General features: G+C 39.8%; 1 protein-coding gene across 1 annotated transcript in view; it reads right to left on the bottom strand.

Moving 5' to 3' along the window:
* Positions 1-18,645, bottom strand: part of GLI2 (GLI family zinc finger 2) — a 414,185-nt gene that overhangs the window by 69,326 nt on the left and 326,214 nt on the right. The window contains exons 4-5 of the mRNA XM_044669930.1: positions 9,543-9,745; positions 6,453-6,638 (exon numbers count right to left, since the gene is read on the bottom strand). Coding sequence (XP_044525865.1) covers positions 6,453-6,638; positions 9,543-9,745 — 389 coding nt within the window. The remainder of the gene's footprint in view (positions 1-6,452; positions 6,639-9,542; positions 9,746-18,645) is intronic.

Below are 18,645 nucleotides of genomic sequence, written 5' to 3'. Positions count from 1 at the left end.
TTATTTTATTGATGAGGAAAATGAAGTTCAGGAAGAAGTGACCTTCCTGAGGTCCCATAATAGTGAACAAATATTTCTTAAATACCTCCTATGTGGCAGGCACTGTACTGAATGCTTAAGATAACTATAAAGAAAAACAAACCCAATCCCTGCTTTTCAAGGATACTTATCTTCTAGTGCTAATTAAATAAAGTTAATTAGTGGGAAAACTGAGAACTGAACCAAGGTCCTGACTCCTAATCCATGGTTCTTTCTCCTATGCCACATAATGTACCTTGTTAAGCCACATGAAGGATGCCAAAAATCTTCAAACAATTCTGACCTTGACCTTTGTTTACAATATGGCTGGGAGGATGGGTCTCAAATCTTATCTTCTGCTTGAAGCTTTTCCTAGTCCTCCCAGTTACTACAAGCAACTGGGAGGACTAGGAAAGTAACCTCTGAGTTACTTTCCATCTTTTCAGTATGTATCATTTAAAAAAATAATTCACTTATTTGTTTGTAACATTTTAAATATTAAGATACTCAGCTAACTTCTTCCCACTTTCCCCCATTAAAAAAGGCATTATTTGACAAAGGGATATCTGCATATATAGAACTATTTCTTACTTATTTCTATTTATCAGTTTTCTGTGGAGCATGGAACTTGAATGTAACTATTTGTATATACATTCCCTCCATTAGAAAGTAAGTTTCAGGAAAGTAGTGGCTGCTTTTATCTTTCTTTGCAACTTTTATACTTCATACTGTGCCTGGCAAATAGGAAGCTCTTAGTAACTCAGAAGTTCTTAACTGAGGGTCTATGAACTTGTTTCTGTAATATTTTGATTATTCTATTTCAACATCATTGTTTCTCACATAATCCTTTGATATTATATATATATATATATATATATATATATATATATATATATATATATATAAACATTATTCTGAAAAAGAGTCCATAGGTTTCTCCAGTCACAAGGGTCCATGAAACCAGAAAAATAAAGAATCTCTGCAATACATATTTGCCAAATAGTTAATTGCTAATCAGAGAGTGTCATGAGGCAGTGTACAAGAAAGTAGATTTATGTGGTACAGATTCTGAGGGCTATAGAAAAATCAGAAACAGAGGACATCAGCGAGAACTGGAGGGAGAAAGCATTCAGGTTCAGAGACGGATCTGAGCAAAGACATGGAGAGAGGAACAGAAAAGGGATGTGCAAGGGGGCAGTGAGTAGAAGAGTCTGGCTACCACTCATGCCTTGATTGACCAGAAAGCCTTTGGTCAGGACCTCCTGCCTTGGTCCCTGGCTCTTGACCTGGCCACTGATCAGAAACATGTGTACAGCATGGAGGAAGCCAAGATTTCCCTGGGAGATTTGTTTCACTCCCAGTCCCCACATCTGCCCCAGTTGTGGTGCCAGGCAGGGGACCCTGGGTAGCCAAACTTCTTGGGTTTGATGGCAGGCTAGATCTGATAGAGAAAAGTCTGCATTTTGCATTGACCTTATCTGTCCTGCATCAGAGAGGCTGACTGTCTTAGGATGTCAGGCAGCTTCCTCCCTCCCTCTGCTTCTGTGCGCTATTTTGCCAACCTGACTGCTAGGGATGTCACCCTTCTAGAGTCTTTAGATGAAGAGGGATGAAACATTCCATCGTGAGGGCAGGGTGTGCCAAAAAGCATGCTCGTGGAAGAAAGCAAAACATTTTGGGTTTAAAACATCAACTTCATTACTCACTGGTGAGGAAGCAGCATTTTTTCAATCCTAAAATATGAGGAATGTAAAACAGCCCCAATTTCTTCTTTCGAGACTCTATTTCTTTTTATTTCACCTCATTTTGTCATGCTGGTTGGTTTAAAGGTTCACCTCAACAAGTGGGAGCCCTAGACCAGTTAGGTCAGAATTCAATACAAATATACCACATATTCACTGAGAGAATCTCAAATTAACATTATCTACCCTGTATCACATTTTTATTCATTTTGTTAAGTACTTCCCAATTACATTTTAACCTGCTTCCACAGCACTCAGTTTTGCAGGTCCTAGGGGCTGGTGGTCTTTGAGGTTGACACCTCTGCCCTAAATTATCTCAAGGCCTGACCTTTGCTCTTTTTTAAACCCTTACTTTCTGTCTTAGTAACAACTCTAAGAGAGAAGGGCAAGGGCTAGGCCAGTGATGGGCAACCTTTTGAGCTTGGTGTGTCAAAATTCGCCAAAAAACTGAACATAACTTGGGTGGTGTGTCACTTCAGGAAAAAACACCATAATTTCGTGATATTTATAGTTTAAGTAACAAAAATGCATAATTGTAATATATAACTATATTTAATAATCCAAAATAGGTAAATTAATATAGATAGAATTCTCATCTATAGTGCACAGAGTGTCTACAGTACACTACAGCAAATATTTCACCCTCGGTATGTGACCCCATACTTCTCTGTATGCAGCTGCCTGTCATTGAAAATGGTTATGCGTGTTAGTGCTGACATGCATGTCATAGATTCACCATCACTGGACTAGGCAAATAGGGTTAAGTGTCTTGCCCAGGGTCACACAGTTAGGAAGTATATGAGGCCAAATTTGAATTCAGGTCTTCCCAACTCAAGGACTGGTGCTTTATCTACTGTGTTACTCAGCTGCTCCTACAATCCTCATTTTTTATCCCTATCCACCCCAAGTAATCTTATGTAGTAGGGTCATTTCACCTTCCATCTCCAAGATGAAAAAAAAAACCAAAGCCTTTAATTTTAAGATTCCAAAGCCTACCATGATATTTCAGAGACCCTGTTGACAAATGTACCCATTCCTACTATTATTCCTTTAATAAAGCAAATGGTCATCCTTCATCTAATCCATCATATAAAAAATATTGGGGCAACGAGGTGGTGAAGTGGATAGAGTGCTGGGCCTAGAGCCAGGAAGAATTAGTTTCCCAAGTTAGATTCTAGCCTCAGATACTTACTAGCTGTATGACCTTGGGCAAGTCCCTTAACCTTGTTGGCCTTAATTCCTCATCTATAGAATGAGCTGGACAAAGAAATGGCAAACCACTCCAATAACTGCAAAGAAAACCCCCAATGGGTTCATAAAAAGTTGGACACTACTGAAAAATGACTGATAAATCAATAATAAATTGATTCATCAGTAGGTGAGGTGGTGGACAAAACAGGTGACAAGGTTTGGAGGTGACTGAGAAATAGAATAGTAGTAAACCGAGTAAGAAAGGATAAAAGTTCATCTATCAGAGATCAAGGTCCCAGGGGTAGGTGTCTGAGTTCTGGTGGGAGGAGGAGGATCAAAGTACAGTTGGCATGATGAGGAGAGCGAGGCATGGGCTATCTCTCAAAATAAGGAAGTGTCTTGTAAACAGAAACCATATAATAAATATTTGTGTAATGCAGTGATGGGCAAACTACAGCCTGAGGGCCAGATGCAGCCCCCTGAAATGTTCTATCCAGCCACAAGACATTATTCCTAATCTGACAAATACAATGAGTAGGATACAATACAATGAAACTTCGAAAGAGTTGCCTTAGAAACAGACTGACAGATGAGCATTTCCTTTCCTTTGGTCCCCCTCTTTAAAAAGTTTGCCCATCACTGGTGTAATGAATAACTGGATAAATATAAATCTCAGATCCATTAAATTTTCGTGTGACTTTGAACAAATAGCACTTCTCCCTTTTCCTCCTCAGTTCCTTTATTTGAAATATGTGGGGTTTGAGCTAGCACTCTTAGCCACCAGTAAAACCCATGAGTGAAACTAAAGGAGGGCAAAATTGGAAAAGGTTTAATGAAACAAATGAAAATACAATACAACATAGATAATTGTCATTTGTGGTTTTCTTAGTTAATATGCTGCCCACAGGGATCTATTTCTATTTGAATTGAGTCTCATTGGATTAGATGATCTCTAACATTTCTCCTAGTTCTTGTAGTTGGTGTGGTTTTAGTCCTTTTTTTTAAAGCACCAGCTGTCAGAGCTGGCTACTTCCTTTGCCAATGGTTAGCTCCCCAAGTTATTGCTCATCCACCAGAAGCAGAGGACTCCCAAAACAGGATCAGACATTTGCCAGAACCACAGAAGCTGCTTTTCCTCATCTGGAATTCTCATGCATGGGAAGTTGAACAAGTTTTGTCATCATGTTTAAAAAAAAGAAGAGGGCCACAACAGATTTGCCATTCCAAGGAAATGGGCTTTTTCCCTGATCCTGCTAGGAAGTAGTTAGTTGTGGTGATACAGATTTTCAGGCAGAAAGACTGAGTTTAAATTCCACCTCTGACAGTTATTATGTGGCATTGGTTAAGTAGCCTTAACTCTTGAATTCTCAGTTTTTCTCAGTCATAAAATAGGTATGGAAATACTTGTTTCATCTACCTCATGAAATAATATATATATATATATATAAAAATTATTACACCAAAGTCAGTTATTATTATTATTCACTAAATGATACAAGTTCTCTCAGAGGGATTCTCTCCTACAGAAATAAGAAATTAGTAGAATTTCTGATAATGTTTCCATATTTACATGGTTAAATATTTCTTCTGGCTTCTGTTTTATGATTGCTCATCAGTATATTCCATGCATCCCCTAAGTAAACAACTCCACAATGACAACAAAGGGAGAGGTAAGATCTCAAAGATCAGAAATTCTTAGGAGTAGACCCTCTATTATGGGACAGCTAGGGGGCACAGTGGATCAAATGTTGGGTCTGGAGCCAGGAAGACTTATTTTCCTGAGTTCAAGACCAGTCTCAGACACTTCCTAGCTGTGTGATCCTGGGCAAGCCATTTAACCTTATTTGCCTCAGTTTCCTCTTCTGGAAAATGAGCTGGAGAAGGAAGTGGCAAACCACTCCAGTAAGAACATCCCAAGTGGGGGTCACAAAGAGTTAGACAGGACTGAAAAATGAACAACAAAGACTCTGTATCATGTGACCAAAAGAAAGCACTCCTGTGGATTTATTTTTTTCATCTGTGAAATGGAAAAAATGTTCTGAGTCCCTAATCCATGTAATGGGGTGATAAAATTGGAAGAATCAGATGTGGTCAGTGATTTATGCTCTGCTCCATACTTTGAGATCAAACTGGAGGTACCAAGCCTCATCCAATTAGAAGCCATTCAGTAAGATTGCCTTTTATGGATTGTTTACAAGGGGCTTACACAATTTATTAATAGCCTTGATGTTTACATCTCTCCATTGGCTGATCTATTGGGTTCTCTTAACAAGAGGGAAAAAAAATCCCTCTCTTTTTTTTTCCTTCTAAGGAAAGCCATAAGGGGAACTAAAGGCACAGGAAGCCTTTATGAACACATTCTAAGGAATAATTGATCACAACTAGCCCAGATTCCTCTCTACACAATTATGTTTGTGGGGCAGAAGAATAAGGCAAGAGACTGAGCTCTCATCTTTAGCTAAAAATTGGTGCAACTAACTTAAAACTCTTTGGGTTTCTGTTTCCTCACCTAAAAAGCAAGGGGACTGAGTTGGAATTCTATATAGGCTGGAGCTGGAAAGGACCTTAGAGATCATTTAGTCCAACCAATCTCCAAATTTTACAGATGAGGACAAGGAATCAGGAGATATTAAGTGACTTGCCTTAGGTCCCTTTGCTGGCTGAGGGAAGAGTCCCCACCAAATGATTCTTTAAAGGTTCTTCCCTCTCTAGTATTCAATAATTCTATGGGTCCATAGGATCAATTGGGAATGTATAGTCTTTGAATTAGCACAGAATAGTCATCATGAAGGAAATTCCAGAATAACTCCAAACTCTCCTAAGGTTCATTTCCAGCTGAATATCATGGCACAATAAGGCAACCAGACTGACTCAACTAACCAAGAACTCAATGACTGAGGCTCTGAAGGCCTATGTTCAATGTCTACATTAGGCCAATAACTCTTTCCTGGATAGTTTAGATATTCCCCTGCCTGGAAGCAGGGAGTTGGACTGGATGACCTCCAGAGGTACTGTCCAACTCTAACATCCTGTGAGTGGATCCAGGAGGTCACTAATGTGGCCTTTTTTAAAGTGTGTCCCCAGTGCTAAATGGAACTATTCATTAATGTCAATGGAAGGGTCTCTAAAGACCACTTTTTCTAAATTGAGCTGGGCAAAGGGGACCAAACTTTGTCAAACTCTGTAAATACTGATTTTAGTTTTCCAAGCACAGATAATTCTCTGCATCTTAAATTTTCTTCTTCAAAATGGACATCACCGGGCTCCAACCTCATAGAGATGTCATGGGTAAACAACCAAGCTTATTTCAGAGCCATCTATAAGTTTTATTTTTAAATAGCAAATTAGTCTTTATTCTTAAAAAATCAACAAAAATAGTGATTATAATTTGAATCAACAATGATAATCATGCTTCAAGCCCTTCTCTGGGATAACCATTAAAAAAATATATCTTTCCCACCTTTCCCACATCCAGGATATTGTCCTGGACTCAGTACTTACCATCCACTGGGTTGAGGTAGTCATGGAGGTGGGGGGCACCTGTGGCTCCACCGCCTTGCATCAAGAGGTCCCCATAAGGGCCTGGGTGGCTCGCCATGAGTGTCATCTGATGGTAATAATCTGAAGGGTTTGCCCCTGGAGGGGGAAGGCCAAAGAGGCCTCTCTCTTTAAGGTGCTCGTGGGCCACTAGGGAAAGGGAGAAAGGAGGAAAGAGAGAAAATCAATCAAAATCTGGCACTAATCTTATTTTTTCCCCTTGAGTAGGAGAAAAACTGTCCATAGGGACTCAGTAGTCTCTATTCATTTTCCTCCTCCCCATCCTCTGCCTCCCTTTGAACTCTCTCAGCACTGTCCTCCCCCTCTCAAGCATCCAGTTTCGTGTTCTGCTGACGTTCCATATGGGGTGTGTTTCTGTCGATAAAGGAGATGGGGCCTGGGCCTCCACATTCCTCCATTTCCTCAAATTCATAAACAGTCTCTCGTTTGCTCCCTGCTCTCCCCACCCTCAGCAAACCAAGACTCCTGTAGAAACTGGGAGTTAGAGGGCTGTCAGCATCAACATCCCAGCTGATTTGGTTTTTAAAGAAAAAAAGAAGAGGAAAAAGAAGGCGCCGTGGAAGCCAGACAATTGTAGCCTGGTCAACGATAGCTATGTCTGAAAATTCAAGTAGAGACCTAATGCCGAGTGCTCGTTAAGTTTCTGGCTAGATAAAACCTCTCGCCTGCCAAAACTCATTATGGCCGCCTTCTCCACAGCTGAAGTTTTTCATTCCTGCTTTCCCTAGATCCTACAGTTCCTGGCTGACTAGGGATTGGGAGAAAAGGGCAAAGCTCCGTTTATCAGGACAGAATGATGGAATTTACATAAAAAATATTGAGCCTGGCCTATCATTCTAACATTCTCTTCTGTGACTCCCCTAACCAACCTTCCACTCCAGGCAACATTACACTAGATTCATCTTTTTTCTCCTCTTCCTCCTCCTCCTCATTATCAATAACATCATCAAAAATATTTATTAAACATTCACTGTGTGCTGAGCATTGTCCTTGCCCTGAAGGAGCTATATTCTGATGGAGCAGGACAACATGCATCAACTATGTACACACAAGATACAGCCAGACTCATGCAAAGTTGTCTCAGAGAAAAGTTACTAGCAATGAAGGGCGAATGGGAAAGGCTTCTAGCAGAAGGTGGGGTTTGAGCTGAGTCCTGAAGGAGTCTGGGGAACCCACAGGTGCTTGAAAAAGGAAGAGAATTCCAGGGGTGGGAGAAAGACAGTGAGAATGCTTGATTGTCTTAGGAATAGCAAGAGGGTCAGTGTCAGGGGCTTCAAAATATGAGGACTCTAAAGATAGTGTTCTTGTTCAGTCAATTTCAGTCATGTCCAACTCTTCCTGACCCCATTTGGGGCTTTCTTGGTGGAGATACTGGACTGGTTTGCCATTACCTTCTCCAGCTCATTTTACAGCTGAGGAAACTGAGGCAAAAGGGTGAAGTGACTTGTCCAGGGTCACATAGCTAGTTTGCCATTTTATTTTCTACCTTATTTTACAGATGAGGAAACTCAGATAAACAGGATGAAGTGGCTTGCCCATGGGCACACAGTGGCTAAGGCCAGATTTGAACTCAGGAAGAACAATCTTCCTGACACTACTTCTAGTGTTCTATCCATTGGGTCACCAAGCTGCTGACCAGTTACTATAAAAGTCTAGGGGAGGGGAGAGGAAAGCATGGATGCAAATGCTGGCACTGAAGGAGTGGAAAAAAAGGGTTGGTTGTGAGAAATTCTGTAGAGACTAAAATGGAAAGATAGCCACAGACTAGATATAGGCAATATCTAGCTAGGTATAGATGGAATATTCAAGTCAAGGATAGGGACTTGTGCTTTCAGTGATGCAGGGCACTCTCAGATTAGGATATTCTGCATATAACTAATAATCTAGTTATTCTAAGGAAGAAGACCCAGAACAGAGCCTTGCATAGGGAGAGGTATGGTATAGATCAGTGATTCCCAAAGTGGGTGCTACTGCCCCCAATCCAGGAGGGGTGGTGATGGCCACAGGTGTATTTATCTTTCCTATTAATTGCTATTAAAATTTTAAAAAATTAATTTCCAGAGGGATAAGTAATATTTTTTTCTGGAAAGGGGGCGGTAGGCCAAAAAAGTTTGGGAACCACTGGTATAGATGGAGAACTATCAAAGAGGATTGAGAAGGAGGAACCTAGGTAGGTAGGAAGAGAACCAGGAGAAAGAAGTATCATGAAAACTCAGGGAAAATAGAAGGAGCAGCTAGGTAGTTCAGTGGATAGAAAGCCAAGTCTGGAGGCAAGGGGGGTTTGGGTTCAAATCTGACTTTTTCCTAGTTGTGTGACCCTGGGCAAGTCATTTAAGCCCCAATGATTAACCCTTACCACTCTTCTGCCTTGGAATCAATATACAGTATTGATTCCAAGACAGAAGGGAAGGGAAGTCATTGGTGAGAGTAGTTTAATCAAATGATGAGCCTGGATGACACATTGGAAAAGGCTGAGAAGTGAGTGAGAAGAAAGACGATTGAGGCAATAATTATAGACAGCTTCTTTGAGGAGTCAAAGGAGAAACGATTTGAGGGGACAGCAAGCTATTGGAATAAACAACCACATACACTAGAAAATGCAGTAAATTGTTGAGTCAGGGGACCTTGGGTAGAATCCCAGTGAATCAATCAAGCAATCAATCAATAAGAATTTATTCATTGCCTACTGTGTGCTAGTTCTGGCACATGTTACCTATGTGATTCTGGGCAAGTCAATTAAGTCTCAAGGCTTTAGTTTCTATAGCTATAAAATAAAAGAGTTGAACCAAAAATTCTCAGGCTCTTTCAAGCTATAAATCGAATTTATTTAGAATAGTCCTTCCTCATAGTCAAAAGAAAAGTCAGTCTAGGTCCTATCTGTGTCTAAACTGACCACGGATTGTGAATTAGGGAGCAAACTGTTTATTGTCATTTAAAAAGAAAAAAAAAGTGATTGGACCACTAATATTCTGCCCCAGAAGGAAATTATGATGATTCTGTCTCCCCCCAAAAAAATTTAGCCCCACTACTCACCCTCAGCTGGGCTGAGGCCTCGTGCTGCTGAAATCATAGACAGGGTAGGACTGCTATGCATGGAGCGGAGGTAGTGTTCCATGTGAGGGTTCACGTATGGGTGAGGGGGGTTGAAAGGTGACTCTCCAGGACCTGCCGGATGCGGTGAAAGCCGGATGAGGGAGATATCAGAGATGACCGGGCTGCCACTCAGAGTGGGAGGCCTGTAGGAAGACAAAAGAAAATGTGTAAGAAAGTACTATCTAGAAGTATTGGAGGGGGAAGGAGGCTGAGGAAGAGAGGAGGTGTCCCCCCCCACATGAGAAGACCTGAGGAAGAGCCATTTAATGTCACAAAACAAAACTTGTCATTCAAAGGCTGATTATTTTCACTTTTAAAAAGGGATGATGGGAACATTGATTTAGAGTTAGAAGGAACCTTAAAAGTCATTGAGATTCACTTTACAAAGGAGGTAACTGAGGCCAGAGACATTCATTAATTCACCCAGAGTCAAACAATTAGTAGGTTTCTGATATAATATTCCAATCTTGGTCTTCCTTACTCCAAATCCAGCAGACTATCTACTACTATATGCTCCCTCTCAGTTATATCCCATGATTCTTCCTGGTTCTGAATGTGAGAGGTGAGCAAACACAAAAGCCACATCTCTACTTTACAAGGATTTTACTAAAGGGTTCCAGTAAATAATAATGATGTTTTCCTTCACCTTTGTCCACCATTAGTAGCCCAGCTCCAGTGAGATGCTTCTCCAGTAGAGGGGATGAGCTTTAATGAACCATCCACATTTATTTGCCAGTTCCTCTTAATGAGAAAACCACCAGGAGGGGACATTCCAGACTTTGTCCATTCGAGTTTTGAAGTTGCAATCATTGTATCCTTCATAACAAATGCTAATAAACTATAGCTCTTTTAGTACTTTCCAGTGTTAGCTTATAGATCAAACTAATTAGATGTTAAGACTGGAGGGTGGACAAGCTTCAAACTTCAAATGCTAGGAATCTTTGTCTACTAAGTATTTAAGAAATGAATGGGGATGGCTAGGCAGCACAGTGGATAGAGAGCCAGGCCTAGAGAGGGGAGGTCCTGGGTTCAAATTTGGCCTCAAATGTATGACAATAGGCAACGTATGACACTTAACTCCAATTGTCTAGCCATTACTGCTCTTTTGTCTTGGAATCAATACTTAGTATCAATTCTAAGATAAGTGGGAAGGAAGGAAGGAAGGAAGGAAGGAAGGAAGAAAGGAAGGAAGGAAGGAAGGAAGGAAGGAAGGAAGGAAATATCTCTGAAGTTTCTCTGGAATTATAATGTGAAGACACAATGGGAAAAGTTTTTGATTTTCAAAAATTCAACTTACATATATATTTTTTATCTATGAAGCAGGTAACTCCACCAGTCTAGGTAGCATAATTAGTAATGATGAAGATGATGATAATCTTAATAATAACTAGCATTTATATCATCCTTTACAGTTTACTAAGTAAGAATATTTTATCCTCAAATCACCCCTGGGCAAGTTTGCTATTATTGTCTCTATATAACAGATGAGGAAATTGAAGCAGAGAGGTTAATTCTTTGCCCATGGTCACAAAGTCAAGCGACCATTCAGATTTGAACTCAGGTCTTCCTGACTAGGTACCCCTAGCTGCTTCTAATTCATGGCCTTTTATATCACACACACACACACACACACACACACACACACACACCTTCGTGAAAAGAGTAATGACTTCAAGTGAGGAGAGGCCTGGGTTTGAATACCTGGCTCTGACATCATTAATTGTGTGGGTCTGGTCAAGACATTTAAACTTTTTAAGGCTCAAGGATCATAATAGGTAGAATATCTGCTTCCCATGGCTGTCTATAAACTCAATGTAATTGAATGTAAATATGAGTTATCACTAGTACTCTGTAAACCTTATGTGTCACAGGCATACATGAAAAAAAGCACCCCGTGCAACTTATAGAGTTCACTATGGGCTGTGTATTTGAAGTGCAAAACATGCCATGGTGAGGGAGGAGGAGGGAAGGACTAGGGACTAGACATGAGGATAAGCAGTGATAACAATAACTGGTTTAAGTCATGACATTTAGCAGTTATTATCTAAATTCAATACTGAACAAACTAGGTTTGTCATTCACTGAAAACCAGTACTCCAGGGCCAGATATGCAGGTGTGAAGTGCTTTAGTTCATCTAAAATTCCTCTCCAAGAATGCTATAATCTGTGGATGATCTCAGTGACCAGATCACACAGATAAGTTTCTTCATAGTATATACAAAGATGTTGACCTTTCAAGTAGGTGGAATGACAGGTGACAAGGAAGGGTTGATACCATTAAAATTTTGGTTGTTGTAACCTGTCAAGGTGCTTGGTACTTCACCATTGGTTATTAATTCCTTTGGAGTTTTCACACAAACTTTTCCTCTTGTAAAGTGGGGCCACTATATTCCTTCTTTCTCATGCCACTTCCAAACTATGTTCCTTCTACCACTATCACTAAATTACTCTTTACCGCTCTCTCTTGCTTTTTATTCGTGTTATTTGTAAACTTCCTCATCTCTCCCCATTCACTCCTTGAATCTTTCCATCTTAGAAACTCTAAGACAGAAGGGCAAGGGCAAACAGGATTAAGTGACCTGTCTAAGGTCACACAGGTAGGACATGTCTGAGGCCAGATCTGAACCCAGGTCCTCCCAATTCACTGTGCCACGTAGTTTTTTCCTTGATTTTATTTTTTGCACTGGGCTTAACATTTTATTTACTGATCTTTACCCTGCCATTAACATCAGAAACGCCAATACCCAAATGCATGATGCTTCTAGTATCATATCATCCTATCGTCTTGATTTCCTTAACTTCTATCACCTTCACCTCCGCTCAGCTTTCAGCTACCAATCAGGAAAGTTCAATATTAGACCTCTTCTCTTTGGAACTTTTCTTCCTCCAAGATCTCCAAACTCTCTTTGATCCCAAGATCTAGTCCACATTTCTAACTGGTGAATATTTCTACCTACATGGCAAACTCATAAAACTCTGTTTTATCATGTAGAAGGAAAATATAGAATTATTTTGTGTGGCTTCTGAAGGCAAAATCACAAAAGCTTGAAGGCAGATCTCAATGGATTGAGGTGGTTTTCAGCTCAATATAAAGAGAGGGAAAAGGTAGGAACAGGAAGCAGACTTATATTTTCACTGGAATAAGGAATTCCTGGATGATAAAACATTAGTAAAACTAATGTACTGGCATCTTATCTTTAATTTATAGTCTTAGAAAGTACCTAAAGCAGAGGCATAAAATACATGGGCTCTATGTGGTCCATGACACTCTTGAGTGCAACCAAAACTAGAAAAAAATGTACAAGAGATCCTATCTGATTTTAATGTGTTGAGATATAAATTATAAAAAAAGAAGTATACAAATGTGTGTTTTTCTAAGACAACATGTGGTCTGCAGGGATCCCTAGGTACAGTTTAGTGTCTCCTCCTTCCTCCTAGCCCCCTTTTATATTTTGACTTTGACCCTACTGACCTAGAGCACTGAAAATTTAGAGAGATTTGCTCAGGGCCCCAGAGCCAGTGTCAGAGATGGGATCTGAACCCAGGTCCTCCTGGCTTAGAGACCACCATACACCACTATCCCTCTCTTAATATAACAAATTAGAGATGTCAAAAATGAGACTGTTATGCCTCATGAGAAAATAAATTCCCCATCTCTAGATGTATTCAAGTAAAGACTAAATGGTCAACTACCAGAGGTGTTATTAAAGGAGATTCCTGAAAGGGGTGGGAGTGTGGAGTAGATAACTTTGATTTAAGATCTTCCAACTCTATGGTTCTATTATGAGTTCTTTCTCCAGTATTGGGAGAGGGTTGGCATTGATCAATTCACAATCTCATTTTCCTTGTGACCATGGTAATGTGTTTGTGAGATAGTTGGCTAGGATCTGGGGTGCAATCTGTGGCTATGGAACAGAGCAGAACTAAGTGGGCCACACAAGAATCAAACCCATGAATGTTGGTCTCCTCAGCCCAGGGCTCTAACCAATAGCACTCACCAACCACAGAAGAGCTTTCGCATGACAAGCTGATGATTACATGGTGATTTAAAGCCACCTAACCTCAGTCTGTGTTACTCTAAAGCCCTGGAATTTCATAGATGACTCAGGCCCTTCCCAGATGACCCATTTTTAAATGGGGTGGCCTGGAAGGGAGTGAGTTCATGGCACCACCCTGACTGTAGTCAGGATCCCAGGGATAGGGCCTGCCACTGACAGCACAACCAGAGACCAGACTTCCTGAAGCTGTTTGCCTCTGGGCCTCTGACAAGGCAGTATGAAAAGCCATCAATTCATGAGGCTTAAGAGGAAGAGGGAGGGAGGGAGTCAGAGTCTACATTATAGATTGGTTGGGGATTTTGTTTCTGCATCAACACAACTCCATGTGGAAAAAATGAAGTTGGCCCTTTTCTCTTCCTCTTGCCTCCTCTCCAATGTTGTCATTAAGAAAACAGTTAGCTAATTTTTCTCCTAATGAAGACTTTGTAGAAATGCTTTTCTTTTATGGAGCTCCTTAGTCTCAAGCCTGCTTGGCCTAAGGAGTCTGTTGTCAGATCTGGCCTTGTGCCTAGAATCACAAAATCAAAAAATCTTAGAACTGAAGTCATCTAGTCCAGCCCCCTACCCAAAACGCCAATGTGCTGTAATCAATTCAAAGAAGGTGGGACCTGGAAATCAAAAAGATCTGAGTTTGAACTCCACTTTATCCTTTTACTTGTTCTAGGATCCCTGAGCAAGTCACTTAAATGTTCTAAGACTCAGTTTCCTTTTCTGAAAAATAGGGATAATGACAGCACTTGATATGGTTATTATAAAGATGAAATGAGATAAGATGGCTTTCGAAGCTCCTTTTGATTCCCTTATAAGTGCTACATAATATTAGCTATTGTTCTAGCATCCCTAATGAACAGTCATTAAATTGCATAGATAGATAGATAAGATCAGAGATGTCAAACTCATTGCTCTTGGGATACAACCTTGTAAAACCCCCAAATGCTGCCTTAGCTAGATTAAAATGTCATTGGGAAATGTTTAACAAAATAAATAAAAATAGAATGCAATATAGATAATGTTAACTTTTGGTTTTCTAAGGCAAACACCACCAATAGGGAATCCATTTCTATTTGAGTATGATACCACTATATTAGGCAGTCACTTTTGTGGCATGAATTTATATATATATATATTATATATGCAATATATATAATAAGAAGGGTCATCTTCTCAAAAAATAATTAGCTCCAAGGTGTCTTGAGGTAATACTGTAGTTAGAGATTAATTTTTTGTTCATAGCTGATGAGCAAATATACAGAATATTAGATCTTATTGATCATACAAAACATCTAACCCCATTTTACTGTCAAAGCAACTAACATCTAAAGGTATTAAGAAGTTCATCCAAATCAAGGCCAGAATTCAGATCATCCAATGCTTGGTTCCATGCTCTTCTCATGACATCAGGCCAGTTCTACTTCCTAGCAGTCACAGTGTCACATTATGAGGAGCTTATCAGATCCACTCCTGAAAACAGGTACACCAACTACATGGTTTTGCCTAGGGCCAGTCCTATCTACCTTAATAGGTAGAAGCAGTTGTTTTCTGTAGTCTAGAAGGCTTTTCTTTCATCACACTGAAGTTTCTCCCAAGAATTTACAAGTCAAGTTAACAAGCAATTCCTTTTGATCAGAGGAAGGGACAGTATGGTCTTCCTAGTGTAAGAATTTATGGGGATGGAATGAACTTTCAGGATGAGGAGGCTTTTGTGGCCTGGTAGAGAAAACTTAGGAGGCTGAAAGGAATGGTAATTACCTGCTTTGAAACTGACCTGTACCTATAGACCAGTGGTTCCCAAACTTTTTTGGCCTACCACCCCCTTACCAGAAAAAATATTACTTAGCACTCCTGGAAATTAATTTTTTTAAATTTTAATAGCAATTAATAGGAAAGATAAATGCACCTGTGGCCATCACCACCTTCCTGGATCGCTGCAGCACCCACCAGGGGGCAGTGGCACCCACTTTGGGAATCACTGCTATAGAAAGACAACTTAAGAATGTCCAAGGTGAAGTCGAGGTACAGAAAAGAGGGTCAAGCAACTTAAAGAGACAGAAAGTCGAAAAAATACACAGAGCTAATAGTTTTGGCATCCTTATTAAATAAATATTTCTCTTTAACTAAAATTATTAATGATAGACAAAATGGAAGGATACTCAAGTCTATTTCAAACAGGTATATATTCAGCACCAATTCTGTATGTCCAACACTGTTAGAAGGACATAAAACGATATTGAATATATTCTCTACCCTCATGAGGCTTATAGTTTAGTTTTGAAGACAAGCTGTATGTACATACAAAATATCAAGACAAAAATGCATTTCCATGTGTTTCTGAAAATTCTAGTAATAACTAAAATCTATGTGGACACAAGAAATATGTTTATCTTCATCTTAGAAAAACAACCATATGTAGCTGGGGGCGTCACACAATCATAGTGTCAAAAGGGCATCTAGTCTAACTGATCTCTGAGCAGGAAGTTCAGGCTTGAAGCATCTTTACCAAAATGGTCATGCAACTTCCACTTGAATATTTCCAGTAGCAGAATGTTCCCCACAAAGTCCATTCCTTTGTTTGGTGACTCAGGGAAGTTTGCCATCATTTTGGGACCAAATTTTACCACCCACTCACTGGTATTAGCTCTGTCCTCTGAGGCCAAGTAGAATAGGTCTAACGGGTACTAAACAAATATTAGCCATTGTTATGGCCCAAGACCATATGTTTACTCTCTAGGTTAATCACGGATAATGAAATGTTATTTGAAAGGAGAGAAGTACTTTGACAAGGAACAAGAAAAAAAGGAGATATGAAAGAGCAGAGGAGAATTCTAACTTGTTTTAGGAGGTTGAAAATCAGGAAAAATGTCACAAGTAAAGGAAGAGAATAAGGAGAACAAACCTCATGAACAATTATAGATAAGTAATGAGTATGAGAGATAGGTGGATGGTCACTTACTCCCTGTATGACCTTGGATAAATCACTTAAATTCTTCAGGTCTCAATTTCTTCACATGTAAAATGAGAAGGGTTGGGTATTCTTCCCCTTAAGTTCCTTTAAGCTCTTAATCTAATTTCTATAAAGTATAAAAATTAAAATATATGGTCACACTATACACACCATAGATGGCAAGGAAGGGGAGGTTTTACTATTGGCTGGTGTTTCAAAGATACCTTCTTGGAGGTACTACAATGTGAGGTATTCCTTTAAGATGGATGGATGAGGGGCAGCTAGGGGGCTCAATGGATTGAGAACCAAACCTAGAGATGAGAGGTCCTACATTCAAATCTGTCTTCAGATATTTCCTAGCGGCCTGACCTTGAGCAAGTCATTTAAACCCCATTGCCTAGCCCATACTGATCTTTTACCTTAGAACCAATACACGGTATTGATTCTAAGAAGGAAGGTAAGAGTTAAAAAAAATGGATGGATAGGATTTTTAGCAGGCAGAGAAAAGAGGAAGAAAACAAAGATATGGAGCCAGGAATGACCATGGTGGAGGAAGAGAGAGGGAGGAAGAGAGGGAGAGAAATAGAGAGAGAGACAGACTGACAAACAGACAGACCCAGAGACAGAGAGAGAGAAGACAGAGAGTCCCTTTTTGAAGAAGATGCCAACACCAAGTGAAATGACCAAGATGGTGAGATGAAGTGGTAGAATAGAGAACAGACAAAGAAATTAAAAAGTCCATGTAACTCTTAATTTTGCTAACTGGTTGTAGGATAAACAAAATATTGGCTACAGAACATAACAAAGTTCAAGAAGACGTTGCTTTATACCACGAAGGGAGTTCTAGAGATGGAATTAAGTGGTTATATATTTGGGGTTTATGGTTCATTTGCCCAAGATTCCACAGTGATTAAGTGGCAGTACTGGAATGAGAATCCAAGTCTAGAGAATACCAGGCCCAGTGTTTCTCCCAGTGTTTTACAGCACTGTTTTCCCTCCTGAACTCCTAAAGCATTGACTATATTACTCATTGGCACATATTTTCTATTTTCTATTTTTAGGTTTTTTTTCTTCTTTTTTAATAGGGATATTTCTGTGTCATCTTTAGATTATAAGCTCCTCAAGGTCAGGGAATCTGCATTATGTCCCACACTAAACCTATAAAGGTTAGTTAGTTAACTGAAGTCTTGATCTGTGGGATCTAAGAAGGTTAGACAGCTGTAACGGGACGGTTAAGGGGATGACAGCCCAAAGTTCCCATTAGAACTGATGCTAAGTTCTAGTATGCCATAAGACACTTACTTCCCTTTAATTAAGAATCAACAATCAGATCCTCATATGCAGGGTAAAGATTGCCTGAAGTAGCTCTAAAAATGGCACTTGTTATTAATAGTTATTAACTATTAATCAACCAATCCTTAGACTAGAGTTTTCAGGGATGTGGAACTAAACATGCATGGATAGGATGAGGCAGAAGAGCACGAACAAAGGCAGAGTTTGGGGCTTCAGCATGACAGTCTCAGGTCAGTGAGAAGATCAGTTTAGCTGGAATGGAATTAAGCTATTTATAGTTGCATAGAATTTTAGATTTGGAAGGGACCTTACAGGTCATCAACTCTGACCTCTAACTGACTTATGCACATAGTTTATTCACTTGGAGGAAACATAAATCTGGGAGACTTTTCTTAAGACACAGACAAGAGGAAGAACAGGATGGCAAGGCCATTTTATTAGCTGCATGCTGGAACTGCCTGCCCCTCTATTCTACTTCGCAGTGGAAAAACAATAATGTAATAGAGTTGATTTGCTTCTCAACAGATTTCGGGAAACTCCGGAGAAAAATATAACACAGTTGGAATTCTTCTATCTGGAGCAATCCATACATTTCAGGACAAATGCAGTAATGCTCTCTTTCTCTTCTCTGTGGACTCCTTTGGAATCAGTTGATATTTGTGAGATCTCAATTCTTGTACAACTCTTGATCCCTGAGTCAACAGGATTTCCCTGGTCCGTAGTTCACGTGGAGCTTTAATGGGGAGAGAGA

This window comes from Gracilinanus agilis, chromosome 3 (assembly GCF_016433145.1).
Source record: "Gracilinanus agilis isolate LMUSP501 chromosome 3, AgileGrace, whole genome shotgun sequence".
In the NCBI taxonomy this organism is placed as follows: domain Eukaryota; kingdom Metazoa; phylum Chordata; class Mammalia; order Didelphimorphia; family Didelphidae; genus Gracilinanus; species Gracilinanus agilis.
Note: the sequence above shows the minus strand (reverse complement) of the source record. Positions and strands in the feature narration are given on the sequence as shown.